Below are 26,977 nucleotides of genomic sequence, written 5' to 3' on the forward strand. Positions count from 1 at the left end.
CCTCCTATTTTAATTAAACTCCATAAAAGATTGACTGCAAACTTGAGTTTTCATTTAGGAATTACATAGCTGAATTCCTTGGCGACCTTAAATTAATATATATCAGTCTTTTAAAGTGATTCCCTTGTAACACTCAGGATAACCTGGTGCCTGGTGAAGGGTCTCTACAGAGCAGCTCCAAGGGCTCCACTTCCCCAGCCATGCAAGTTTCCCTTCAAAAAATGCAACAGAGTTTTCTCCCAATTCCCACAATAAATAAGCTTTTCTCCCAAGACAGAACTTGGCTGAAGTCCAGGATGGAAGAGAGTGACTGAGCTGGCTCCAGAATCCACTTACTTCCCATAATGAACCACTTGATGTCCTTGTTCCCCTCAATTCTTTCCATTTTCTCATGTAGGGATTAAAAATCCTCTGGAGAATAGAAATGTATAAATATGTATTAGTGACATCAGGATGGAGAAAGAGAAGGCACATGGTCAGGTGGCTGGTCTTCTGGCTAATTTGAGGTTACTATTCACCTCCTGTCTCACTTCGGGGCAAGAAGACTGCTCCTTAGCTGCCCCACCAGGCAAATAGAGAGTTCCCTCACCATCCCCCTCCCATGCTTCCTCCATCCCTAGCTTGGAACCCCAGTGATATCCCTTCTGGCCTCCTCAGCCCAATCAAAGGATAGGGTGAGACTGAATGTGGATTTCCCAAGCTTTCCTTTGAGAAAGGAGCCAGTGGTCCAAATTGACGTGGAATCCACCCACCCAATGTTGTACAGTGAAAGATGTGGGTTTGGCCACTCACTAGGTTAGTAAAATCAGAAGTCTGTTGTCTCTGTTTCAGGCTCAGAAGGGCAAATGGCTACCCTCAGACCTGGAACTCTCAAACACGCAATCTGACTGATGGATAATTGTTAACAACAACTTGAATGAAGTGAACCAACTAAAACTGGGTGAGGGCCAAGGAGGTCCCTAGGCTAATAAATCTTTGCTTAAGCCACAAACTAAGAGGCTTTCACAAGCCTGTCTTCTGAATCTTCCAAGCAATCTACACCCCAACCTGACTATGCTACTACCCCAAATTTTCCCTGCCGTGCCCCCCCTAATCTAGAGCATCTCCAGAAGAGTTTTCGGTAATGCTGATAGATCAAGTTGGCCGAATAAGGGATTGGGTAATCCCATGGTCAGGTCACCAAGGCTGCAGGCCTTTAGCTCACAAAGATTGGAGTAAAGAGTTCGGGTCAAGTCAAGCTGACTTTCTTCAGAGTTTCACGGGTAGAATTAAAACTAGATCAGGAACCGGCTAGACTATCTCTGGAATGGACAGGAACCAAAAGTAGGATCACATAGAACAACAAGCAGGATCCCAGGGAGACCCAAGTCTAGAAGCTTCTCCACTGCCCCAACCAATCCCACGGGCTGGCAGTAACCTCCCAGAAATCACTCAGAAGTCCCAGAGAGACCCAGGAACATTCTTTAAGCTTCAGCGGAAATTCCTCTCTTCCTTTCTTTACATTCTCTTTGGAACTCCTTGTGCATTCCAGCCAAGATTTTAGATTTTTCACCCTGCACCTCACTGCACTTTACTTTCTCTCTCATTCCTTTCTCAATGGACCAGGAATGGCATCACTGCCGGGAAGCCTATGGAGGCTCACATAGCTCTTTGAGCATCAACGCTCCACATCGTTGTCCACAAAGGTGGAATCCATTCATGACGGCCCCAAAGGGCCTTCATAGCACACAAAAAAGCCCTTTTTCTTCCCAGAAGCTGTGGCGGGGGAGTCCTGGATCCTTGGGGAGGTCCAGGCTGGGGACGGAAAGAAAACCCAGCTGGGATGGCCAGGCTCCAGCCTGGAGCCAGCCTCTGAGACCCAGGGGAGAGCTGGGGGAGGGCAGCACCAGGAAAGGGTGAGGAGCATCCCGGGGTGCCCCGGGGACTCGGGGAGGATGAGGCCCCTGAGCTGGGACTGCGGGATGACCACAGGGATAGAGACAGAGGAGATCCACACCCAAGCCCTGTCCATCTGTGTGCCTGTTTATATGAACCGAAATCAAGGTCAGAAGGAGATTTAATGAAGCTGCCCCTCACAGTCATCCCTCCAGAACTCCTTTAGTTGCATCCTGGGGGGCTCACAGGAGGAATCTAATCCCCAACATGAGGTTGTGCAGGAAGCAGGGGAAGAGCCTGGTCTCAGCCCTTTCCCTGAGAAACTCTTCTAAGACTGTGAACCCATTTATACTGATCTTTCTGTCACCCTCATTCCTAGAGGAGGCTGCAGAGGTCAGAAGGTCCCCCCAAGATAATGGGGGGGATGGTGGGTCTTCTGAGGGCTCAGGGGGACAGAGGAGGTCAAGACTGACCTGTAAAGAAGCCGGGATCAAAAGGGTTCTGAGCTGTCTGTGATCTAGAAGTTCCTATGACTTAAATGAACTGAGAGCCCAAGAGTCATCCCCCAATATCCTCTATTTGATGCTAAAAACCTGGAGGCAGGCCCACGGGGGAGATGTTTCTGGCTGGAAGAGAGGTAAGTTGGGGATACAGGACCCCCGCCTGGGGGGGCAGCAGGGGTGGGGAATGCCTGAAAGCACCAGGAGGGTTGTAACGGAAAAGTTCCGGAAAGAAGCTGAGTCCAGGGGCAGCCAGATGGCTCCGTGCATAGAGATCCCGGCCTGGAGAGCAGAGGTTCTGGGTACAAATGTGTCCTGGGACACTTCTGAGCCCTTCTGGGTCTTCTGGAGCCCAGACTCAGCCCTGACTGTGACACAGAAGGGGGGGGCTTAAACAAGATGGGGAACATGCATGGTGTGAAGATAGGATTAACTCTCCTCTTGTCTATCTTTAGCTAAACAAATCAAACTTAAACACCCTACTGAACCCGAAGTCAGAGAACTCACAAGTCACTTAGAAAGCTCCTTCCCTTTAACTTAGTCAGAAACTTGTGAATCCCTCCATTAGAGTTTACACTCTGAGACACAAGAGGTGGATCCTACAGATGCCCACCCAGGTCAGTGCTAGGTAATTTGGAAGCTGTGATTAGCCCTGAGAAGAGGGGAAGGGACAGGAAGTGATGTGAAAAAGGACAATAAAAGTCGAGAACATCCAGTCTTCAGGGGTGTCTGCAGGAAAGAGCTCCTCCTGGGCTCCTGGGGCTGGCAGGCCCAGGAGGAACTCCCTCTGGGCCTCCCTTTCAAGCTCCCTCTTAGCTCAGCCTGGACAGGCCCAAAGCCTGGAAGGAGAGGCTAGAGTCCAGGGAAGGGCCTGGGGGCCCCCCAACACCCCCATCTCAGGGGAGGGCAGGCCATGTCCAGCCCAGGCCTGTGTATTCTCCCCTCCTGAGCCCCAGAGACAGCAGAGAGGAATTCAGAGCAGCAGCCCTGGACCCTAAGGCCAGCAAGGGTAGAATCTTCCAGGGAGAGAAGCCTTTCCAGGGCCTTTAGCCCCTCAGTGCCTGCTAGAGCTCAGGGCCTCCAGGGAGGCCTGAGATCTCCCCCTGCAGGACCCTGGACTAGTCACTTTAGCCTGCTTGCCTCAGTTTCCTCCACTGTCCAATGGGCTGCAGAAGGAGAGGGCAAAGCCTCCCAGCCTCTGCCCAGAAAGCCCCAAAGAGGGGGAAGAGGCAGCCAGACTACAGCCTGAGCCCAGCAGCTCTGCAGACACACACAGACACCTTCAGGCTGTCCTCTGTCCATCTGGGCTCAGCGGCTGCTGCTGCCGTCTGTGGCCTCCCAAAGGACAGGAGGAGGTTCCTGGGCCTCCCCCAGGCCTCTGAAGAGTCTTTGGGCCTTGTGGGCTGGGGGAGGTGCTGAGGGAGACCCTCCTCAGCTGGTCCAGAGCCCCAGGAAACCCCAAGGAAGCAGCTCTGTTTCCCCCCAGATCTGCTCTGGACCACCTTCCCCACAGCACCTGGGCTCAGGCTCTGATTCTCTTGATTCCACAGTGGGGGAAACTGAGGTAAAGACTTGAGAAGGGCCTTGGCTAGGCTCCTCCCTCTGGGCAGTGTCTGAGGCCATGTTTGAGCACAGATCTTGGGGGTTCCAGGCAGGAGGGCAGCTCTCCAGTCATCGGATTCCCCCATCTGGGGAGAGGGTTGGCCCCTTTGGGGAGCCCCTGGGGACCCCCAAAGCAGAAGGAGCAGCAGGATGTTCAGAGAGAGCCCTGGAGGAGGGGAACCTGGGAGGGGGGGCCTGGGTCTGGGCCTGGAGCTGCTGCTCTCTGCCTCAGTTTCCCTCACTGTTAGAAGGGGGTATCCTAGTGCCACTTCCCCAGGCCCGGGAATGCGGAGATCCATGGATTGATTAATCAATCATTGGACACTTATTAGGCAGCTGCTCTGTGCCAGGCCCTCCCTGGAGGAACTTTCCAGGCTATGGAGGAGTCAGGGCAGGGCTGGAAGGGAAAAGAGCTGTGGGGGAAGAAGGCTGCACCCCCTCCCTCACAATTGCAGTATAGCCCCTCCCCCACAGTAACCCTAAACCCAGCAGCCCAGGTAAAGGCTCCATTTCCCAGAATGCCTGCGTCGTGACTTCATGTAAACTAGGGTCCTCCCCCTGGAAGACTTTCCCAGAATGCCTAGGTTCTGACGTCATAAGATCCTTGACCGCCTCAGCTACTGCAAGGCCTGCGACTGTGTTTCTGGGACCTTTGCTGGGTGAGAGGGGGAGGGGAGGGAGTAAATGGACGTAGGGTCGGGAGAGGGGGGCGGTACGGAGTGTCCGGGGCTCCCTGCTCTGACCGTTGAGACTTTCTCCTTCCAAACGCTTGGGGAAGGGGAAGCCCTGAGTAGACAGGTTTCCTCTTGGTGAGCCTGGGAGTTTGGCGGAAGCATGTGCGCATGTGCAAACTCGAGCCGCCCCGCAGAGGTGGTGTGCTGGGTTGTACAAGCGGTTATGGGGTGCCTGCGGAGTACCGAGCTATGGCCTGAGGCATTTTCGAGTGTAAAGAAGAAGCGAGGCAGAGCTGGGGGGGAATTGGCTGGGGAGAAGGCTTCAGGCTTGTAAACTCAGGGGCCTGGGCAGGAGGACTCCATTTCCCAGGATGCCTATAGTATGACGTCACACAGTCATGGCACCCCGAGGCATTCTGGGAATCTCTTTTGTGCAGCTTGAGTTCCAAGAAGGCTCACAGTTGTACTTTCTGGACCTTTTCCTGGGGTGGAAAGAGAGTGATTCTCTGGGCTAGCGCGGGCCGAACTCTTTTTTTTTTTTCCCCCCCTGGCCGCTGAGACTTTCTGCTCCCAAAGTCCTGGCGGAAGAGACCTCTGTAGAGCACCTCCAAGGAGCGCTGGGCCCGGTGTAACTGTTTGTGGAGGGGCGGGGCTGTCTCCGTGTGCGTTCCTCGCTTTAATGGACCCCAGAAAAGGGACCACCACGGAAGTGCGGGGCTCAGGCCAGTGCAGGCCCTTCCCCGAGGGGGATGTTCAGGTCAGAACAGGCCAAGGGGAGAAGCCTCCAACCGGAGCCTGGCGGGGCCGGTGGGGGTGCCCGAGCCCACATGCCATGGGAGGAGCCCTGCTCTCGGGTACTGAAGAAATGCCAGCTCGCGCTCCCAGCCCCCACCTGATGCCCAGCTCCGCTTCAGGCCCCCCTTCTCCAGTGACCCCTCCCCCCAGCAGGCTCCCTCCATCCACCCAGTGCGGTTTCTGAATGGAATGAAGCCAAAGATGGTGGCAGAGGGGGAGGGGAGGCTTCTCCCTGGCCAGTCTGAGGTCCTCTCCCAGCCTGAGGCTCCCTGTTCCCCCCTTAGGCCAGGGAAGGCCTGGGAGCCCCTCTGAGCCCCCCCCCTCTCTTTCCCCCCAGGCGCACACAGAGGAATTCTGCCACCCCCTGAAGGACCCCAGGGTGGCCCCAGCAGAGAGCCCACTGCCAGAGGAATGGCCCCCGGGACCCTGAGGCTCCCCTCCCAGGTGAGTGCAGCCCCTCCCCAGGCCAGGCTGGAATCCAGCAGAACTCAGAGCTGGGTCCTTTCCCGGGCCTCCAGGGGAGCTCCAGGGTCTGCCCTGGCTGCCCCCCATCCAGTGTTCCCCGGGGTTTTCTGTCCATGACAGCCCCTGCCTGGATGAGCCGCCCAGGTGCCACCAGACAGGCCCAGCTGCTCTGCTGGCGCTCAGCTTCCCCAGATAACTGCCCAGCCCTAAAGCTTTCATTCTTCCCACTGAAGTCTTCAGTATCATTCATTGCAGGAATACTCTGATGCACCAAACTGCATCCCTTTCAAAGGTAGAGCCGACATTCTACTATTATGCTTGATATCCTGTACTCGCTTAGTGCAATCACCAGGTCTGACTTAGTTTGTCCCTGCAGTTACTTCTCTGAAGGATTCCGGGTGATCCATTGTTTCTGGATCGATAGTATAAAGGCCATGAAACAATTTTCCCTTCAATATGTATAAGATAAATTGTAGGAAGTCACACAAAGGTGGGTCAAAAAAGGTTTCTTGCAGCAGATGAGATTTTCATCCAGACCTGAAGGAATCCAGCACTGAGGAGGCAGAGACTAGTGTGGACAGTAGTGAAAGTTGGGGAGGAGGGAGAGGAGTCCTGGAACAAGGTCAGGAGATGGAGAGTCTCCTGTGAGGAACTAGAAAGAGCCCAGTGTTGCTCCGATACTAAAAGAGTATGGGAGGGACTAAGGGGAGAGGGAAGGAGAGTGAGGGGGAAGTTCTCAGGGTGACCAGCCTTGTAGATGGCTGCCCAAGTAGAGTATCAAGCCCTGGTGCCTGGGAAGAGTCTAGGCTGAAGAGAGCTCATTCTCCTGGCAGTGGCATTCCAGATCATAGAGGGCAGGGCTCGGGTGGAGAGGCAGGCAGGGTCCTGAGGTCTTGGCCTTGGGTGCTACTGGAGGACATCCAGCATCTCAGGACTTCAGAAGCAGGGCATTTAAAGCAGTGAGGCCTACCCAGAACACTCAGAGTAGATGAGTTCCAAACAAGAAGCTGTCTGCTCTCCTTGGAACTGAGGTCTCTGTATTCTTCCCTTTGTTCCCAGATTTCTCTGCTTTCCTTTGGGCCGGAATTCTTTCTGCCTTTGTAAGGATAATGTTTAGTATTTTGACTTAAATCTAAATTTTAATGGTTGCCAGGGATGATTCCCAAAATAATAAAATACCCAAGTCAACTGGGGATTTATGGAGATTTTAATTAATAAAGAGAGAAGGATTTGAAAGAGAGAGAGAATGATAATGACAATGACTGGCACAGACTGAACCACACAGTAGTTAAACGCCTTGACCAAAGTGGCCTCCCTGAGCCTAAGGGAAAGAGGAGTCAGTCTTACAACTCTTCATGAGATCATCTCCAAGCTGGGTTCCAGTCTTCCACTGAAAACTATTTCCTGAACTGAGTTCAGAATCTTACTCCACTCCGAACTCAACTGCTTCAACTGACTTTTTATTTTTATCCCTTCCTTTTAAAGAAATTTTCTCTTGTCACCTCTCCTAAATTTTCATGTCTACCAATCACAATAGACACTTTTTTCCAGGACTGCCCATTCTTCGTTCTTATCTTCTTTGGTTCACATCTTCTCTGGTTAGATTATATCCTCTGAGTACTTCACACTTCTTTGTTAAGCTTACCTTTTGTGAGTTACTTGACCTTTTTGTGATTAATTTAACCTTTACAGGTACTTAACACCTTTTTGTGTTAGATCTAAAAATAGACCTATCTTAAGGTTCTAGCTTCACTATAAGGTATGAGTTGAGAACTGTTAGATTTAAAATGGTTGAGGTCTTAAACTGTAGTGATTAAAATAGTGATGTTGTAAACTGTAGTGAGTTAAAAATGGTGGAAGATATAAATTGTGATAGATATAAGAGAGGGTGAGTAAATTTGACCGCAGAAAATATGTTTCACTACAATGTCTTGGCTTTTAAATCAAATATAAGGTGGTCACCAGGGAAATATTCCCAATTATTCAAATACCCAAGTCAAATGGGTTTTATAGAGATTTTAATTAATACAAATGTGGAATTAAAGAAAAGAGAGAAAGAGAGAAAAAGGAAATAAGTATGAAGGGCCTTAAGCCAACATGGCCTAGACCTGAGTCTTAAGAGAGAGAGATCAGTCAGTCAGTCTTTTAAACCTCACCACAAGGTCTGTCTAAGCAAGGATTCTAGCGATACCAGGCCAGCTCCATCTCAGCTGACTTCACCAGAGAGAGTTCCAGCCAGAGTCCTCCTTAAAGAGGACTCCAGCCAGAGACTGTTCCAAAGGGCCTCTCTCCAGAGCCTCCAGAGGGACTGAGTCCCCTCAGAGGAGTTCCAGCGAGACCTCCTTAGAGATTGTCCTCAAAGAGCTTCCCTTCTCCAGAGCCTCTCTCAAGAGATTCTTCCCAAGCGATCCTCATCAGAGATCCTCCAAAAGGATCTTCCTTTCCTCAAGAGATTCTGCTTCTTATATAGGAGGTTTTTCTTCTATGTCACCTCCCCTAAGTCCTTACATCTACCAATCACTGTAGATGTTTTCCAAAGGACTGCCCATCTGAATTCTTGCTAAGTCAACAAATCTCAGTAAGTCTGAACCAGAAAAAATGCTGCTGTGTCTACTAATCTCCTCAGTAAGTCTGAACCAGTGAAAACACAGCTGAGTCAAATAATCTCATTAAGAGAAAAATTGCCCGACCCTTTTAGGTACCTAGCATGTCGTATTAATTCTAAAAAACAGGCATGGCTCAAAGAACTCCTTGCCTTATTATAAGCATGGGTCCAAGTACTTTCTTTGTTTAGCAAGGAGTTTTCTCCCCTAAAGCAGTCTTAAGTATGGGTGGAGTAGAGGTCCTCCCATAGCAAGGATTTTTCTCATCAAAATGGGGAATGTTCCCAGTCCAATGGGGAAATTTTTTAACATTCACAAGTCTGAGAAATTTCAAGGTTTACAGTACCTTCATTGCTCAATCAGGAGTTTACAACTTTATCTTCAACTAAAGTATGTCTAATTAGGGTGGACTAATTTTAAAAGTTCCCAATACATTCCTGATTCTTGTTAGACCAAGTATCTTCATTGTTACAAGAAGGGAATAGCTAAATAAAATCTTCTAAAGTACAGTCTGAATAGTTTTTAAGATTCACACCTTCTGGTTCTAAGTATATCTGAATGAGGACTTTTCTGCTCCTGCTAATGGTGGTGGCTGTCCTTCCCACTGGGCCTCATCTTTCCTGTCTGAACTCACTGAATGTCTTTCAGATAGATCAGGAGCAATTCTCCTTCCCAGACCTGGCTCCAAGGACTGCTCTCTGCCCCTGCTACTGTTGTGGGAGAGTGAATTTTGCTGTGTGAGAGGGAATGCTGGTTCTGGCCCAAAGAACTGTATCAGACATGTTCCTCCCAAGAGAGGATGGTGTCAATTGAAGCATATTCCATATATTGTCTCCAAGCCATTACAGGATATTGACTAGCCCCTGGATGGGTGTAGAGAACAGTAGAATGGCCCTTGTAAAATTTCAATTTTCTAGATTGTATTGAGAATCTGGGGAATTGTGTCATCCTATGTTTGAAAACTCAGCCTTTCCTCTGACTGTTTCTCCCCTGCATGTCCCAGGGGAATTCCAGGCTGAAAAATAGGGAATGGGTCAGGAATGGGTGAAATAGAAGAGTATAAAATATATAAAGAGAAGAGAAAGAGAGAAAGACAATCGACCTGTGCTAGAGGACAGAATTACCAATTTTTTCCTTGCAAGTCATTCACCCCTAGTATATTTCATTGATCCACCTTTCTACCTCTTAGCCAGTACCATATTGTTTTGATGATTACTGCTTTATAATACAGTTAAAGATCTGGTACTGCTAAGCCACCATCGTTTACATTTTTTTATTACTTCCCTTGATACTTTTATCTTTTGTTCTTCCAGATAAAGTTTGTTATAATTTTCTCTTATTTTTTTAAAGAAAGTTTTTTGGTAGTTTGTTAGGTATGGCAATAATTAATTTTCTTAGGATTGTCATTTTTATTATATTACCTCTCTCTACCTGTTTTTCTTCCTTTTAAATTTTGTAGAGTGTTAGCTTACCACATTAAATGACCAGTTAATTAATAAATTATTTAAAATGAAGAAATTGTGCTTCTGGAGAATTTTAATTCCAATTACAGTCAGTATCTTTCCTTTGAATTAGCTCAATCGCCAAACTATTACATTTTTTAAATATGGAACATCCCTTCTTTTCCTCATCATACTTATTCTTCTTTCTGTGTAACTAAATATAAATATACTCTGAATATATTCCAGTAATAAATGGCATTTATCATTAAATAAAGACAATATTTTGGCTGTGGCACATTGTACCCAGTGGTTCAACAAACTCTCAATATAGCAAGTGAGTCGTCTTCTTCACTTAGCTAGAATCACTCTGATCCCATATAAACTATGGAATCTTCTTTATGTTTTCATCTAGATAAGAGTATTTCAGCCTTTTAGGAAATTAAGTAGGGAATTCCTTTTTCTTTGTTTTCTCCTTATTGATCACTGTTAATATTTTACCCCTAGAATACACAGTACATACACAATACATTCTTTAAAAGTTAAAATTAAGTCTCAAATAATAAAAGTATTATATTTTTAAGGGATTTATTAAAATGATCATTAGAAGTCAAGGAATAAAGAGGACACAAAATAAAAACCACCTACTAATGGCTGGTTAGCCACATTTCAAAATTCCTACCTTACCACCATCATCACTGATTCTGCATCATGCAAAAAGAACAGGAAGAGCCTCGATGCCCACTCCCTTTATCCTCTGTCTACAGGAAGTATGTAATGACGGAAAGTTAGTGGGATTGGGATATATAGTTCTTTTTTAAAGTAACAGATTTTCAATTATACAGTTCCCCCTGAGACCTGTGGAAGACTAGTCTCTTCAGTGTGCCAACTTTGAAATTACAATAATTTGAGGATAAGAGGAAAAGAGAACAAAATCAATAATTGCTAGGTGCATTGACAAAAAGCCAGTTAGGAGGCAGACCGCTTTGGTATAAGAGTATACATACAAAACAGATGCATTCAACCCCACACAGTTCAATTCACCACATCCCAATGTTCACTCTGGATCTTCTGCTCTAGCGTGCTGTATGTGGAGGTATCTTCATGATGCCTTCTCCAAACAGTTCAATTTCTGGATTCAGAAAGATAGCATGTTTCTTAACCTAAAATTATTTTCTAAAATAATTTAAATTTTCCAATTTAAAATAGCAATAATTATACATACCCCTCTGAAGAGGATGATTGAAAAACAGGCATCACTTAGGGATTCCTGGTTGAGTTATGAGATGTATGAATCAATTGGCAAGAGAAATAAGAAATATATTAAAAAATCCAAATAAAAGAGAAAAGATAGCTTCTGGATGAAATATAGACTGTCAAATTCTTATGTGTAAAAATTCTAAGTAAAAGAAAAAGAAAACCATAACAGGACCTTGAATCAGGGCCCAATCAATGTGGCAGAGGGGTCTAGAAAAACCAAAACCTTTATTCTGTTTATGTTGGGTCTAAGAATGTCACCATGAATCTAGAAATCATTCTGGTTAAAGGGTAAAGTGAGCTGAGGAGTTACAAATGAGAGTTGCCCCTATTTTGAGAGCCATCCAGGGAGACCATGCCCTGGGATCAACTTCCCAGCTCCTTTGGTATGAGACTGTTATGTCCCCTCTGAAGGTGGGGATTATAGTTGTACTTCACTTCAGCTACTAAAATTGGCCTTACCTCTTGTTACAAATAACTTAAGAGGCAAAATGATCACAGTTGCAAAAAAAAAAAAATCTTAAAATTCATGTTTGAAGATCCCTTAAAATCAATTTGAGATATTTAGCTCATTAAATTTTCCAAAGGTTGTTATACAATTGTAAGCAGTTTTGATGAAGTCCATCCATCCTCTATGTGACAATTTACAAAGCGAAAATAGAAAAAAGCTGTTTTTATACGGCTTATTCAATATTTGTTCAGGATATTTATAGGGGAAAGGTAACAGAATATAACAGTAGTTTAAACAGTAGATTAAAATGATTCAGTGTAACAGAATACTATTGAATACATTAATACATGAACTTAAAACAACAAAATCCAAGACAAAAAATTAGTGAAATACAATAAAATACAGAGACTAATTTTTTTAAAAATGGAGTCTGAAAAGGCTTAAAATTTTAAACTCCCGTCTCTTTAATGTTCCTTTTTCTATCCTTGAGATTCCTTTTGTTAGTGCTCTGAGATTCTCCAAAGTGAGGGAGAACATGGGTTTGAGGAATCCCAAACTGGGCAGACCCAAATGGCAAAGAGTTGCAGGAAGATTAATTTCTCTCCTGAATCTCAGGCAAGGTAAGTGAAAGGATCAGTGCACTCCTAAAGCTGGAAGCTGAGGAGGGGTTCCAAGGACTCCTAGTTTCTTGGCAGCAGCAATCAGCAGGATCAGCAAAAGGGGAGGCTGAATTAGGAGCAGAGCTGGAGATCTGGAGGAGGATTGGGGGGTGGGAGGGACTGAGTCCAGGGCCTGGTGAGCAATCTGGGTCAAGAAGGTCAGGAGTGGATGGCTGGGACAATCTAGGAGGCAAGGGTAGACAGCAGGAGCAGGAGCAAGAGTAGAAGCAAGCCTCTGGAATTTAGCAGCAGTAGCAAGCAGAATCAGGAGAAGTGGCTTTGTGAGGATGAGTGGGTGGGTGGAGTGGGCTAAAAAGCTTGGCAGGAGAAATATGGCTTAAAAAAATTATATAGGGTATCTTAAAAATTGAGAGTTTTTCTCATCCCTTCTGGTCGCCAACTATAAAAATTAAAATAAAATCTCAAATAATAAAAATATTATATTTTTAAGGGATTTATTAAAATGATCATTAGAGATTAAGGAATAAAGGGGATACAAAATAAAAGCCATGTGCCCATGGCTGGTTAACCACTTTTCAAAATTCACAACTTACCACCATCACTACTGATTCTTCATTATGCCAAAAGAGCAGGAAGAACCCCAATGCACATTCCCTTTATCCTCTGTCTATAGGAAGTATGTAATGACAGGAAGTCAGTGGGCTCTCAGGATATGTGCTTGATTTTTAGGGTAACAGATTTTCAATTATACATTTCTCAGAAACTCTTCAAAAAATATTCTTACCAGATCAACTCTGACACTTGTGATGAGAAGGAATTTCAGATCACCTTCTCTCTATCTCCTCCACAGAATCTCACTCAGAGAGCAGAGCATTTCCCATCTCCCTGATTCCACAGGGAAAAGCATTTTAGAGTAACACACTTCTCCAGGTTTTACTCTTCACAACATGATTCTCACTTCAGACACAGAATGCTTCTGTCAGTATTCCTCTGGGCTCTGAATGACTGCAGTGCTGCTGGCTCTGACAATCTTCAAGGTTAGGAGTTTGGGTAAATTCCTTGTATATTTCAGTTTCCTCTAGTCAGTAAATGAGGGTTGTACTAGATGAGCTCTAAATCCTGTGACTTGCTGGTTTAGGGGTATAGGAAGTGCAAAATAAAGAAAAGAAAGCAGAAAAGATAAAGACAAAATGTCTTTATTTAGAGAAAAAAAAATTAGCTCCTACTCTCCTCCACTTTGCTCAGTTCCCCTGATCTGGCTCCAGGTCTGATTGAAAGGTCCCTTTCTAGCAGGTGATTGGTCCATTTCTAGACCAATCCCATGCCAGGAAGTAGGGTGGAGGAAACCCTGGGAGGTGAACAGCATGCTGGAGAATGTAGTTCCAGCATACAATCTTTTTTTCAAAACCCACAGGGATCAATAACATTCAAGGATGTGGCTGTGGACTTCACCCAGGAAGAGTGGTACCTATTGGACCATTCTCAGAAAGAGCTGTACCTGGAGGTCATGCTGGAGAATGTGCAGAATCTACTCTCTGTGGGTAAGAACCATTTCCTGTGTTAACTCTGAATCTACCATTAAGAGAATGTCTTGGGGGGCACTTGGGTAGCTCAGTGGATTGAGAGCCAGGCCTAGAGATGGGAGGTCCTAGGTTCAAATCTGGCCTCAGACACTTCCCATTTGTATGAACCTGGGCAAGTCACTTAACCTCATTGCCTAGCCCTTATCACTCTTCTGCCTTGGAAACGATACACAGTATTTTTTCCAAGATGGAAGGTAAGGGGTTAAAAAATAAGAGAGAGAATGTCTTTATTCTGAGCCACATGTACAGGATTTTGAGCCTTTGTCAGTGATTTAAAAAGCATAAGTGCTGATTTCTGCCCAGGGGTCTCCTTGTGGTAGCTTTTCATTAAAAAAAAAAAATCTTTGAATTATGTGATGGGAAGATGAGACATTCCCTTCTTATGCTTAAAATTGTTTTTCCTCTGATTTTGATAGCTTCAGGTGAAAACATAAATCAGTGTTACAGATTTATATTCCTGAAGCTAATCTCAGAAGTCATCTAGTCCAGCCCCTAATTAGACCTGAAATTTGTGGACAAATGTTCTACTTATACCCAAGCATCTTTTCTTTTAAGATGGGCATTGAAGGTAACCCTCTACCTGCCAAAGCAACCCCTTCTCCTTTGGACTGGGTCTGGTCTTTAGAAAGGATCTTCTTAATAATAATATTAAGTATTAATGGGAGAGGTGATGCCAAGAATTTTGCATAGCAGAAGCCAAAGCTGAACCTGTCCTCAGAATATCAAAGCAACCTTTAAATGTGCTTTTTAAATGGCCAGTCACAGAATGAACATGGGTAAGAGTGAGGAGGCTTTCCTGAGGAAAACAACTTGATAATTAGACTGAAAGGGTATATTTTGAAGGACGAGGAGGGAACTGGAAGTAAAACTGCACATAGAGGACTGATATGAATAGGGGGTTGGCCAGCAACACCTTCCTGATAGCTAGGGCCCTACAAGTGTTCTGACAAGTCCTAGTTGGGGTAGGGAGGTGGCGGGGATCATAAGAAGGGCAGCTGAATCAAAAGGACCATTGACACAGATAGTATCTCATGACATGAACAGCAGCTTTATTGAGGGAGGGAATAATGCTTATAGGAAACTGAGTTGTTACTATATTTAGCAGCCGGTCATAAGGAGTGGTTACCCAAAACATACTCATCCACATGGTTACTACAAGCAATGTTTATGTGGCAAAAGATAATTAAGGATATCCATAAGATACATGAACACAAACTGAAGATAGCATCTCTTCTATTAGGGTCTCAGGGATCACATACACAAAGCTAGAGTTTCTAGGGCAAGCTATCCTAGATTTATACCTAGGTCACTAAAGCTTATTCAATGTACTGTATTCCTTTACCTAAGGGTCCAACAACTCAGGGACCTTCTCAGAGGAGTGCAGATAATCCATCCCCCAACTACTGCTCTAAGTTCTGAACCTGGGCACAAGCCAACATCTAGACTCTATGAACTTTCTTAAGTCTATATTGTTAGTGCCTCCTACCTCCAGCCCTTGGAATAGAAACTCCTGTCACCAGGCTGTAGTGAGGCCGCAAAATCACTTGGCCAGTTCAAGCCTGTGTAAAGGCTATAGCCCCAGTGCAAAATAAGTTCCAGTTCTCTGAGCCCTTCAGGCCCTCCCTCAGCAGGTTCTAGATGTGACTAAATCAGCAGCTTTCGGGGTGCCTAGTCCACAGACCATGGTATCATCTTAGAAGAAATGAAAGTGTCAGAAAACCAGAATGACAGGTGAGGGGAGCAGGAAGGAAAAACTGACCTTTAAGAGAATGTTTATTTGTAACTCTTAAAATTGCTCTCCTTATCCTAGTAGTTAGCAAATGTATACATAGAGGATGTGGTACTAAAGTGTTCAGGAAGATTTGCAAATAAAAAATTGAGGGCTAAAAAAAAAAGGATAGCACTGAGAGAAACAAGAAGAGAGAAATAATTTCAGGTAAAGTATATCAAAGAGTCATGGGAAGAAAAACTACAGTTAAGGGGATGATGGAGGTGCGGACAGGCAATCAGTAAAACATTCTCAATGGGAATAACAGACAGACTCATTGGGGTATATAATCTTATCTTACTCTCTAGAGCTACAGAAGGAAAATAAGAAAGGTGGTGGAGGGAGGGGAATAATATAAAGGAAGTGGAATAGAAGTGATTAAGAAGCCCTATAGATAAGTTGGAGGAGAGTAATAAGTGTGATGATAGGGAGGGTAATAAAATAAGGGAGGGGAAATGGGGGAAGTGATTGAAGGGGAACCATGTGGACAGACAGTGAAAGGAGAAAGTGTAGGATCAAAAGAAGAAAACAAGATGAAAGGAAATACAGAGATGGTAATGATAACTGCAATTGTTAATGAAATCAACTCCCCCATAAAATGGAAGTAGATAGCAGAGTAGATTAAAAATAGTAATCCAATGAGATGTTTTTTGTAAGAAAACTATTTGACATACACAAATAGACATAGAGAGAGTAAGATAAGAGTATTCTTATTTCCATAACATATGGGAATAAAATTTTAAAAAAAGTATAAAACTATAGCTCATAGCCCCTCATTCTGCCTAGTTTCTCAAGTTTATTCTTATTCCTCCTTCATTCTTTCCTCAAATCCCAGGCAAGATGATAGGAATGGAAAGGAAAGGAATAAACATTTCAAAATACCTCCTCTTTGTCTTCTACTGGGTATATGATTTCATAATTATCATTTATTTTACAACATACTTGTAAGTTTGATAGTCTTATTGTCTTTAATTTATAGTTGAGGCAAACTCAGGTGAAATGATTTCATCAGCGTCATGCACTTACCATCTCTTTGAGGCTGGATTAAATTTGCTTTTATGACTCCAGGTTCTGATCTCTCTTGCCTTCACTACCAGCTGCCTTTAATTTCTAGATAATGGAGGTTTTGGATTATGCCTCTCCTTTTACAAGAGGTTAAAAAAAGATGAAATTTCCTAATTGCAAATGGTTTCCATGATCTCTGCCATCCTGCAAATGTCTCAACCTTGAACACAACAGAAACCATTCTATAGGCCTTAGCCTTTCCTTTAAGAGGACCATATTTTTTTATTTTTCTCTCCTGATCACTTCCTTCTTTCTCATGTCCAGGGCTTCCAGTTCCTGGAGAAAATTTTATCTCCTGTTTTCAGCAAGGAAAAGCACTATGTCTTGTAGAGCAAAAAGACCCAAGGAGCTTCTTTCAAGGTGAATGAGTTGAAAGCAGCCGTATCAGGGCTATTATCGCAAAAGGCTTTTATCTGTTGTGGTGAAGGGAATGCTAGTCTTGGGGTCTAGCAGACCAATGCTAAATCATGCTCTTCATTCCCTGAGAAATGGATGTTAAACTCAGTATGAGGCATAGACATAATTTATGTTAGATTGTAAAGTAAGATAAATATTTAGTATGTCTGCACTTAATGGCATACAATCTTTATATCTGTAGAGAAAAGAAAACACAGAAACACACACACCCATATAGATTACACTTTGAGAATTACTACATGGGTGTTAAAAAGAGTAAAGTTGTTTTTCTGTTTAGTGTACAAAATTTCCCAAGAATGACTATGTGATAGTACAAGACTAATGGACAAATGACTTTTTAGAAAAGATAGAAAGGGCAATGGAGAAAGGCTGCCTAATACTTCAGACAAAGTATGCTCTGGCACAGGGTTTGAGTTAGTCTAGTTGCAAGAAAGTTGGTTAGGTCATTCCTCCATTCTTTATTGATGATATGAATTGCAAATATGATGAGAATATTGGGCTGGTCTGTGTCACATGTCTATTGTCAGGTTTCATTGTCATTGTAGGTGAAAATCTTTCTAAACACATCCATCGTTCACGTATGATCAAATGATCTACACAAAATACTGGTGCTACTTATTTCAGTTTGAAAACTTCTTTTTGCCTGGGGAAGTAGAATAAAAACCAGTTTAGTTTCTGCCTTAAGAGGAAAGTACTTCTGTGTGTGTGTGTGTGTGTGCATGTGTGCATGTCTATGTGTCCGTCCTCCTTCCTTCTGTGTTTATAACATTATTTCTTTAATTCAGTGGAAGATTTTGAAGTGAAGGAAATGTCTACAAAGTTGAACCGTTTTATGGAAGGATCTGGCTCCCAAAGATGCATGAATGAGGGTCCCCGTGACTTCATTTTGAGAGAAATCTGTGACTCTACTGTCAAGGCAAAGAAAAATCCAAAAAGTGACTGTGAATTTGGTGAAAGTGCAGAGAAATTCAGCCAAAATTCAGTCCTATCTCAGGATATGAAATTGACCTCAGGGAATAACTGTGATCTGGATAGCGAATATCAGCAATGTTTTTCTGAAGAAGTAGGACTTGTTCAATCATCTGAGAAACCCATGTATGAAGGTAAAGTGGGACAAATGTCCTTTGGCTGGAGTTCAGACCTCATTAGACATCCAAAAAGTAAACCTGTAAATATGGATTCTGTGAGTGATAATGGTGGGAGACCTTTCAATCAGAACTCTGAGCTTGCTACACATCAAAGAATCTACACTAGAGAGATACCTTATGACTGTAAACAATATGGAAATGTTTTTACAGAGAGAGCATCTCTTGCTAAGCATCATAGCATCTACACTAGAGAGAAACCTTATGAATGTAAACAGTGTGGAAAGGCTTTCACACAGAGAAGCAATCTTACTGTACATCAGAGAATCCACACTGGAGAGAAACCTTATGAATGTAAACACTGTGGAAAAGCTTTCACAATAAGGGCCAATCTTGCTGCACATCAGAGAATCCACACAGGAGAGAAACCTTATAAATGTAAACACTGTGGAAAGGCTTTTACAACGAGTGGAGATCTTGCTGCACATCAGAGAATCCACACTGGAGAGAAACCTTATGAATGTAAACGGTGTGGAAAGGCTTTCACAGAGAGGGGCCATCTTGCTGTACATCAAAGAATTCACACTGGAGAGACACCTTATGAATGTAAACATTGTGGAAAGGCTTTCACACAGAGGGGTTCTCTTGGTAAACATCAGAGAATACACACTGGAGAGAAACCGTATGAATGTAAACACTGTGGAAAGGCTTTCACAAGGTGGGGCTTTCTTTCTGAACATCAGAGAATCCACACTGGAGAGAAACCCTATGAATGTAAACAGTGTGGAAAGGCTTTTTCTCAGAGGGGCTCTCTTGCTACACATCAGAGAATCCACACTGGAGAGAAACCTTATGAATGTAAACAATGTGGAAAGACTTTCACACAGAGGGGTCATCTTGCTGCACATCAGAGAATCCACACTGGAGAGAAACCTTATAAATGTAAGCAATGTGGAAAGGCTTTCACAAAGAGGGACTATCTTGCTGCACATCAGACAATCCACACTGGAGATGAACCTTATTACATGGGATAAAATTAAGCTTAATTCTCCAGCATCCATTACTTAGTATTAGTAACCTTTGATTGGCAACTTCCTATAGAAATTTAGTGAAATGTCAGTGCCCTTTATAAGGGAGATACCAATATCTCTTTATGAAGAGTAGAGAAATCCCCGTTCCCCAGTATCCTTTTATATACACATACATATAAATCTTTAATTCATTCTTTTCTAATGTGGCCAAAACCTCTCCTTTTAAAAAATTGTTTCGGATTAAGTGGTTCCAATTATAAATTCCAATTGCGTAAAGGAAATCATAGAGTGGATCAGGTCACGAGGATAAAATGGCAGGAAGAAAAAGGCAGCCATAAAGCCATAATGTCAAGAAATCAGGAGGCATGGGTCAGGGTGGATGTCCCTTGCACTGACCCCTGGAGTGCCTCCCTGGGAGGCCCAGGCAAAACAGGAAGCCATAGTTGCTTCCTGAGACTTGATGTGTTAGTGGTAGGGGAAAAAGTTTGAGAAACTGAGGGAAGGGCAGATTTCCCTTTCTTCTCTTTTTGGTTTTGTTGCTTGCTGGACTTATATGTGAGCATGGTTATGGGGCTCTAATGACAGCGACAGAATAGCAGGGAAAATATAGCAACCTAGACAGTAATTTGTATTTCTTTCTCCTCTTTTTACCTCTTTTCTGAGGCCCCAAGACACAAAGGGCAGCCATGAGGCCACTGCTTGGCTGCCAACCTGGCATCCCCAGCATGGGCTTTTCTTCCCAGCATTGCCCTGATTCCAGGGAGACCCTGCTCCCTTGCTTATGATCCCACAAACCACTGCACTGCCACCTACTGGCCAACAGTTAAAACGCAGTCAATTAAATCAAGTAAAAAAAATTAAACATAATGAAAGAAAATGAAAATTTATAAAACTAAAGAAAAATTAAGGTAAACAAAATCAATAAAATAAAGTAAAATGATAAATACACAAAAATAATTTGGTGTACCAATTCAGTAGTCCATAATTTTAAAACTTATTGCCTGGAATTGTTTTTTTTAACACCAAAGTCCAGCTCTGTTGCCTTTTTAAATAAACTTAAAGGAAGTTGTATTTACAATTTTTATTAAAATATTGGAAATAATCTTGCTTTCTTTATTTGATTTTGTACAGCTCACTGTTGGGTCCTAGGCTCAGTACTGTGAACCTTAGAAATTCCCAGATCCTACTTCATAAGATTCGATTAAGACCATTCCCCATTTGGGCAGTGAACTCTACTTAGATCAGGAATGTGAGAACTCACCTACTTAAGTCTGCCCTAGGGGAAGATAAAGTTTTAAACTCTTTTCTGAACAATGAAAAGTACTTAAACCCATACTTAAGCCATGCCTATTTTTAGAACTAATACAGAGGGGTGCTAAGTACCTATAAAGGTCAGGTAACTTGTGAACTTACAAGAAACAAAGAGCTGAGAAACTTACTCAGAGCTTTCCTGGTGTGAATTACTCAAAAGTTCACACCTTCTTAGTTGTGAACTAAGAATGGTCTGTCCTTTGAAAAATGTCTACTGTGATTGGTAGATGTAAGAATTTAGGGGAGGTGACAAAGGAGAAAATGCCCTTTAAAAGGAGATGAAAAGCTCTCTCTGGACACAGTCAGCTGGGAAAGGCTGCCTTGAAGGGTCTCTCTCAAGACTCTCCCGGGGACATTTCAGATAGAGGATGGAGCTGGTGAAGGCAGCTGAGATGATGTCTGCCTGGTGTCATTAGAATCCTTGCTTGGACAGATCTTGTGGTGAGTGATTAAGGACTGACTGATCTTTTCTCAAAGAGCTTAGGCCTGGGTTAGCCAGGACTGGCCAGGGCTGGCTTATCCCTTTCTCATTATTCCCTCTTTTTCTCTCTTTCTTAAATTCCTCATTGTATTAATTAATTAAAATCTCTATAAAACCCAGCTGACTTGGGTATATTTGAATAATTGAGAATATTTCCCTGGCGACCACCTTATATATTGATTTAAAAACAAGACACTGTAGTGAACCATATTTTCTGCGGTCACAATTTACATCCACTCTTATATTTACAATTTAAGTCTTCCACTATTTTAACTCACTACAGTTTAAGGCCTCAACTATTTTAATTATTACAGTTTATGGCTCCCACTCTTTTAAATCTTACAGTACCACATACCTGCTGCAGGGGCCATAACTTGAAACTCCCCCTTCTCCCCCATCAAATTGGGGTTTTCTTTTTTGCATTAGGAGTATCCATAGCAGGAGCCCCAAGTATATCAGGAAGAATGGGGATTTTTCTAAGTTTGAAGAATAAAAATATTAGTTTACCAGATAATCAAGTAATCCTGTTATGACTCTGAAGAAGTTGAGTTCCCCAAGATTCACCATTGTATAAATAACTAAGTTATTTGGATGAACCAACATTTCTTACGAAGTACTGGATGTCAAGGAAGGAGATAAAGAGGTTGTGCGAAGCCTGTACATTGAAGTTTTTTACCTTGTCTCACTTTGGCTCTTTTGACTTTAAAATTCTAAAAGAATTGAAACCAGCCAGTGGCAGCAAGGATTCCATAGAATATTCCAGCTCATGGCTCTGGACATATCACCTTGATGGTTCAAATAAGCCGAGCACTAGCACTAACCTCTTGGTTAAACCTGAGAAAAACTGACCCCCCCCCCTTCCCACCGCCCCTTCTTTTTCCCAGCTCACCTGCCATGAGGCTACTCCTTGTCTTGATCTAGGCCATCCTGACTCCGGAACCAACTCCTAACATTCAAGTCTAACCTCCCTGCCCACCTTTGATACCATCTCTATCTCCCTTCACCAGCTAACTTGTCCTACCCATGCTTGCTCTTGCTGTGCCTGGCCTTTGCTTTGCCCTGCCGACCTTCTCTCTTACCTTGCCCAGCTTTTCCCTACCCACTGCCTAGCCTCCCCTTCTACCTCCCTCTCTTTTCATCCAGCCTCTTCCTCTTCTCCCCCTGTTCATGTCACACACACCCCGTCCTCTCCCTCCTCAGCCTTCTCCCTCTCCCGCCTTGGTCCACCTTGTCCTACCCCTGGAGCTTTCTCACTACCTCTCCTGCTTCCCCCACCACACCCTCACATTGTGTCTCCACCCAAACAACAAGTCAAGCACCAGGAACCACAAAGAAGTCCAATACAGTCCTTCCCCCCCACCCCCATTCCCACTTGTGATAGACAAGGCAATTAGTCAATATTTGATGTTCTATATCTTTTTCTCCATAAATATTGAGAGATTCATTGAGAAAACTCTTGCTTTTACTGAGGCAACTATGGTGGTGATAAAGAAGTTTGAAAGCATATTTAGCACATATAACAAGTTGGGCAGACATTACAGAATTGCCTCATGCTTTGTTAATAGAAGGGGAGAGGAACATGGTCCTTTCTATGGTGAACTGGTCCCAAAATATTTCCCAATATCATGAATTATCCCATTTTTGTTAAACTAAAAACTTGGCAAACTGAGGTAATTTGACCTAACATCTTGGTTTATTTGTGTTTGTTTTGTTTCCAACACCCTTACCTTCCATTGTAGAATCAATTCTGTGTAGTGATTGCAAGGGAGAAGAAGGCCATGCATTCCCCTCTCTGCTGTTTTCCATGAGGAATTCTTTCAGAGAACCTGGGTTCAGATTCTGCCTATGATATGTGTCTGTCTCTACTAGGTCCTCAACATGTTCTTCTGTGAAACACTGGAGTCAGGCCAAGTGACATTCAGCATCCCTTCCAGGTGAAACTCTGAGACCACAGGCGATTGCCAGAGTCCTAACCCACACACATCCAGTGGTACATGTGTGTTATATGTTTGGAAACCAGCATGGTACAACAGGAAGCAAGCCCACTGGGCTGGGCCTCCTCACTCCCTGGTTCAAATCCTATCTCTGCCCCTTATTGCCCCATTTGGGGTGGGCAGGATGGTCCTTCTAGGGCCCACACATGGGTCAAACTCATCTAATTTAATAACCTTTCAAACTCCTTGAAGGGAAACAGATACAATCAATAACATCTGAGGTGGAATAGCCCCTGAGACACTTGGTGGCTGTGCGACCCTGGAGAAGTCACTTTATCTCTGCCTCACTTTCCTCATCTGTAAAATGGAGCATCTACCCAGCAAGGTGCTAGTGACAATCCCTGAGGGCCCTAGGAATGCTGACTATGATGATTTCCTTTCCTGTGGAATAAGGGATACAAAAATGCTGCTTGACATGGGGGGAGAAGAGAGGCAAAATGAAGTTGGGTTCTAAAAGGAGGGTGTGGACAGAGCACCAAGCCAGGGAGGGCTGCTCAGGACCAGGAAGGACCAGACTCCAAGGCAGTGACCAGCAGCCTGAGGTCAGGGGCTGAGCCAGAGTTGGGGAGGGTTTGGGGTGACCTGCTGGCCCTCTCCCTGATACCTTTGCTTTTCCCACCTCCTCATGGTCCCCTCACCAGACTCCCTGTCCTTGCCCTTTCTCCCCTCACCCCCTGCCATGTGTCCCACTCTCTCCCCTACCCTGGAGCTCCTCTGAATGGATCCCCAGGCCCACTTTGCCCCCTAATCCTCAGGGAGCTGCTCCCCCTCCCTCTGCACTGTCCCTCCTCCCCAGGCAGGTCCTCCTTCCACTCCCCCACCTTCAGAAAGGATCACTCCTCTTCCAGACCAAGGAGGGGGTTGTGGACTCCATCTCCAAGCTGAGCAAACATTTAGAGAAGGCTTCCTGGTTTCCAGGTACCATGCTAAGGGCTTCACCATGACCATCTCAGTGGCCCTGGGCCAGTCATTTAACTGCTTCTCTCTGGTCTTCCCTGTCTACAATGGAGTGTTAAGAGCAGCTGCCTCTCAGGATTGGGGGAGGATTCCGTGAGAGAATGTAAGATGCTGTGTGAGCCTTCAGTCCTGTGGAAATGCTGGCTTTGGTGTGAGGATTCCTCCTTGGAGCACACATGTCCTAGGAAAGACAGTAGTGGAAACACAGACACTGTAGTGGCCTCCTTTTTCATTCAAACTGATATTCAGGAAAGAGTAGGGGATGGCAGGAGCTGGGATGGATCTGCTGGATTGAGAAGTGGGGCCAATGTGGGTGTACACATGGCCTCAGGGGCTTCCTGTTGTTATACTGAAATATCTTGACATGGCTTTTGGGTCTGAAGTCTCCGTTTATTGATTGTGCCAGTTTAATGGTTAGACAGTGTGACTGCGAAAATGTGGGGTTCAAGACTTTGAATTGCCAAAACTGTAAAGATAATTTTTAGTGTCTTGAGTTAAATCAAAATAAGTGGTCGCCATGGGAAAAATTCCCAAATATGAACTATCCAAGTCAGCTGGGTTTTATAGAGATTTTAATTAATACAAATGAAGGAATTAAGGAAAGGGAGAGAGACAAAGTAAGAGGAAATAGTAGGAAAGGGCTAGGGCTTAGGCCAATTTGGCCTAGGCCTTTTTCTTTTCTTTTTTTTAAAATTTCTTTCTTTTTTACTTTTTAAAGTTATATTTTATTTGATCATTTCCAAGCATTATTCACTAAAGACATAGATCATTTTCTTTTCCTCCCCCCTATCCCCCCACCCCCCATAGCCGATGTGCAAATCCACTGGGCATTGCATGTTTTCTTGATTTGAACCCATTGCCATGTTGATAATATTTGCATTAGAGTGTTCATTTAGAGTCTCTCCTCTGTCATGTCCCCTCAACCGCTGTATTCAGGCAGTTGCTTTTCCTCGGTGTTTCCACTCCCATAGTTTATCCTTTGCTTATGAATAGTGTTTTTTTCTCCTAGATCCCTGCAGATTGTTCAGGGACATTACACCGCCACTAATGGAGAAGTCCATTACGTTCGATTATACCACAGTTTATTAGTCTCTGTGTACAATGTTCTCCTGGTTCTGCTCCTCTCGCTCTGCCTCACTTCCTGGAGGTTGTTCCAGTCTCCATGGAACTCCTCCACTTTATTATTCCTTTTAGCACAATAGTATTCCATCACCAACATATACCACAATTTGCTCAGCCATTCCCCAATTGATGGGCATCCCCTCGTTTTCCAGTTTTTGGCCACCACAAAGAGCGCAGCTATGAATATTTTTGTACAAGTCTTTTTGTCCATTATCTCTTTGGGGTACAGACCCAGCAGTGCTATGGCTGGATCAAAGGGTAGATATTCTTTTGTCGCCCTTTGGGCATAGTTCCAAATTGCCCTCCAGAATGGTTGGATCAGTTCACAACACCAGCAATGAATTAATGTCCCTACTTTGCCACATCCCCTCCAGCATTCATTACTTTCCTTTGCTGTTATATTAGCCAATCTGCTAGGTGTGAGGTGATACCTCAGAGTTGTTTTAATTTGCATCTCTCTGATTATAAGAGATTTAGAACACTTTTTCATGTGCTTATTAATAGTTTTGATTTCTTTATCTGAGAACTGCCTATCCATGTCCCTTGCCCATTTATCAATTGGAGAATGGCTTGATTTTTTGTACAATTGATTTAGCTCTTTATAAATATGAGTAATTAAACCTTTGTCAGAGGTTTCTATGAAGATTTTTTCCCAATTTGTTGTTTCCCTTCTGATTTTAGTTACATTGGTTTTGTTTGTACAAAAGCTTTTTAGTTTGATGTAGTCAAAATTATTTATTTTACATTTTGTGATTCTTTCTATGTCTTGCTTGGTTTTAAAGCCTTTCCCCTCCCAAAGGTCTGACATGTATACTATTCTGTGTTTACCCAATTTACTTATGGTTTCCTTCTTTATGTTTAAGTCACTCACCCATTTTGAATTTATCTTGGTGTAGGGTGTGAGGTGTTGATCTATTCCTAGTCTCTCCCACACTGTCTTCCAATTTTCCCAGCAGTTTTTATCGAATAGTGTATTTTTGTCCCAAAAGCTGGGATCTTTGGGTTTATCATATACTGTCTTGCTGAGGTCTCTTTCCCCCAGTCTATTCCACTGATCTTCCTTTCTGTTTCTTAGCCAGTACCAAATTGTTTTGATGACTGCTGCTTTGTAATATAGTTTAATGTCAGGGACTGCAAGGCCCCCATCATATGTGTTTTTTTTTCATTATTTCCCTGGATATCCTTGATCTTTTGTTCTTCCAAATGAACTTTGTTATGTTTTTTTTCTAAATCAGTGAAGAAGTATTTTGGGAGTTCAATGGGTATGGCACTAAATAGATAAATAAGTTTGGGTAGGATGGTCATTTTTATTATATTGGCTCATCCTATCCATGAGCAGTTAATGTTTTCCCAATTGCTCAATTCTAGTTTTAGTTGTGTGGAGAGTGTTTTGTAGTTGTTTTCATATAGTTCCTGTGTTTGTCTCAGGAGATAGATTCCTAAGTATTTTATTTTGTCTCAGGTGATTTTGAATGGGATTTCTCTTTCTAATTCTTGCTGCTGAGCTGTGTTGGAAATATATAGAAATGCTGATGACTTATGTGGGTTTATTTTGTATCCTGCAACTTTGCTAAAGTTGTTGATTATTTCAATTAGCTTTTTGGTTGAATCTCTAGGATTCTTTAAGTAGACCATTATGTCATCTGCAAAGAGTGATAACTTGGTCTCCTCCTTGCCTATTTTGATGCCTTCAATTTCTTTTTCTTCTCTAATTGCTACTGCTAGTGTTTCTAGTACAATGTCAAATAGTAGAGGTGATAATGGGCATCCTTGTTTCACTCCTGATCTTATTGGGAATGCATCTAGTTTATCACCATTGCAGATGATATTAGCTGATGGTTTTAGATATATACTGTTTATTATTTTTAGGAATGACCCTTCT

General features: G+C 43.5%; 1 protein-coding gene across 7 annotated transcripts in view; it reads left to right on the forward strand.

Moving 5' to 3' along the window:
- The first annotated feature begins 4,620 nt into the window (after window positions 1-4,620).
- Window positions 4,621-26,977, forward strand: part of LOC103092175 (zinc finger protein OZF-like) — a 75,229-nt gene continuing 52,872 nt past the window's right edge. The window contains exons 1-6 of one of the 7 annotated variants that reach the window (XM_056820335.1): window positions 4,621-4,636; window positions 5,784-5,890; window positions 13,132-13,318; window positions 13,696-13,822; window positions 16,962-17,057; window positions 17,900-21,141. In XM_056820335.1, coding sequence (XP_056676313.1) covers window positions 13,283-13,318; window positions 13,696-13,822; window positions 16,962-17,057; window positions 17,900-19,233 — 1,593 coding nt within the window. In that variant the 5' untranslated portion in view covers window positions 4,621-4,636; window positions 5,784-5,890; window positions 13,132-13,282 and the 3' untranslated portion in view covers window positions 19,234-21,141. Of the gene's footprint in view, window positions 4,637-4,677; window positions 5,506-5,783; window positions 5,891-13,131; window positions 13,319-13,695; window positions 13,823-16,961; window positions 17,058-17,899; window positions 21,142-26,977 lie in introns of those variants that run through there. The other 6 variants (XM_056820334.1, XM_056820331.1, XM_056820336.1 and 3 more) reach the window with 6 other exon arrangements.

Source organism: Monodelphis domestica, chromosome 3 (assembly GCF_027887165.1).
Source record: "Monodelphis domestica isolate mMonDom1 chromosome 3, mMonDom1.pri, whole genome shotgun sequence".
NCBI lineage: Eukaryota > Metazoa > Chordata > Mammalia > Didelphimorphia > Didelphidae > Monodelphis > Monodelphis domestica.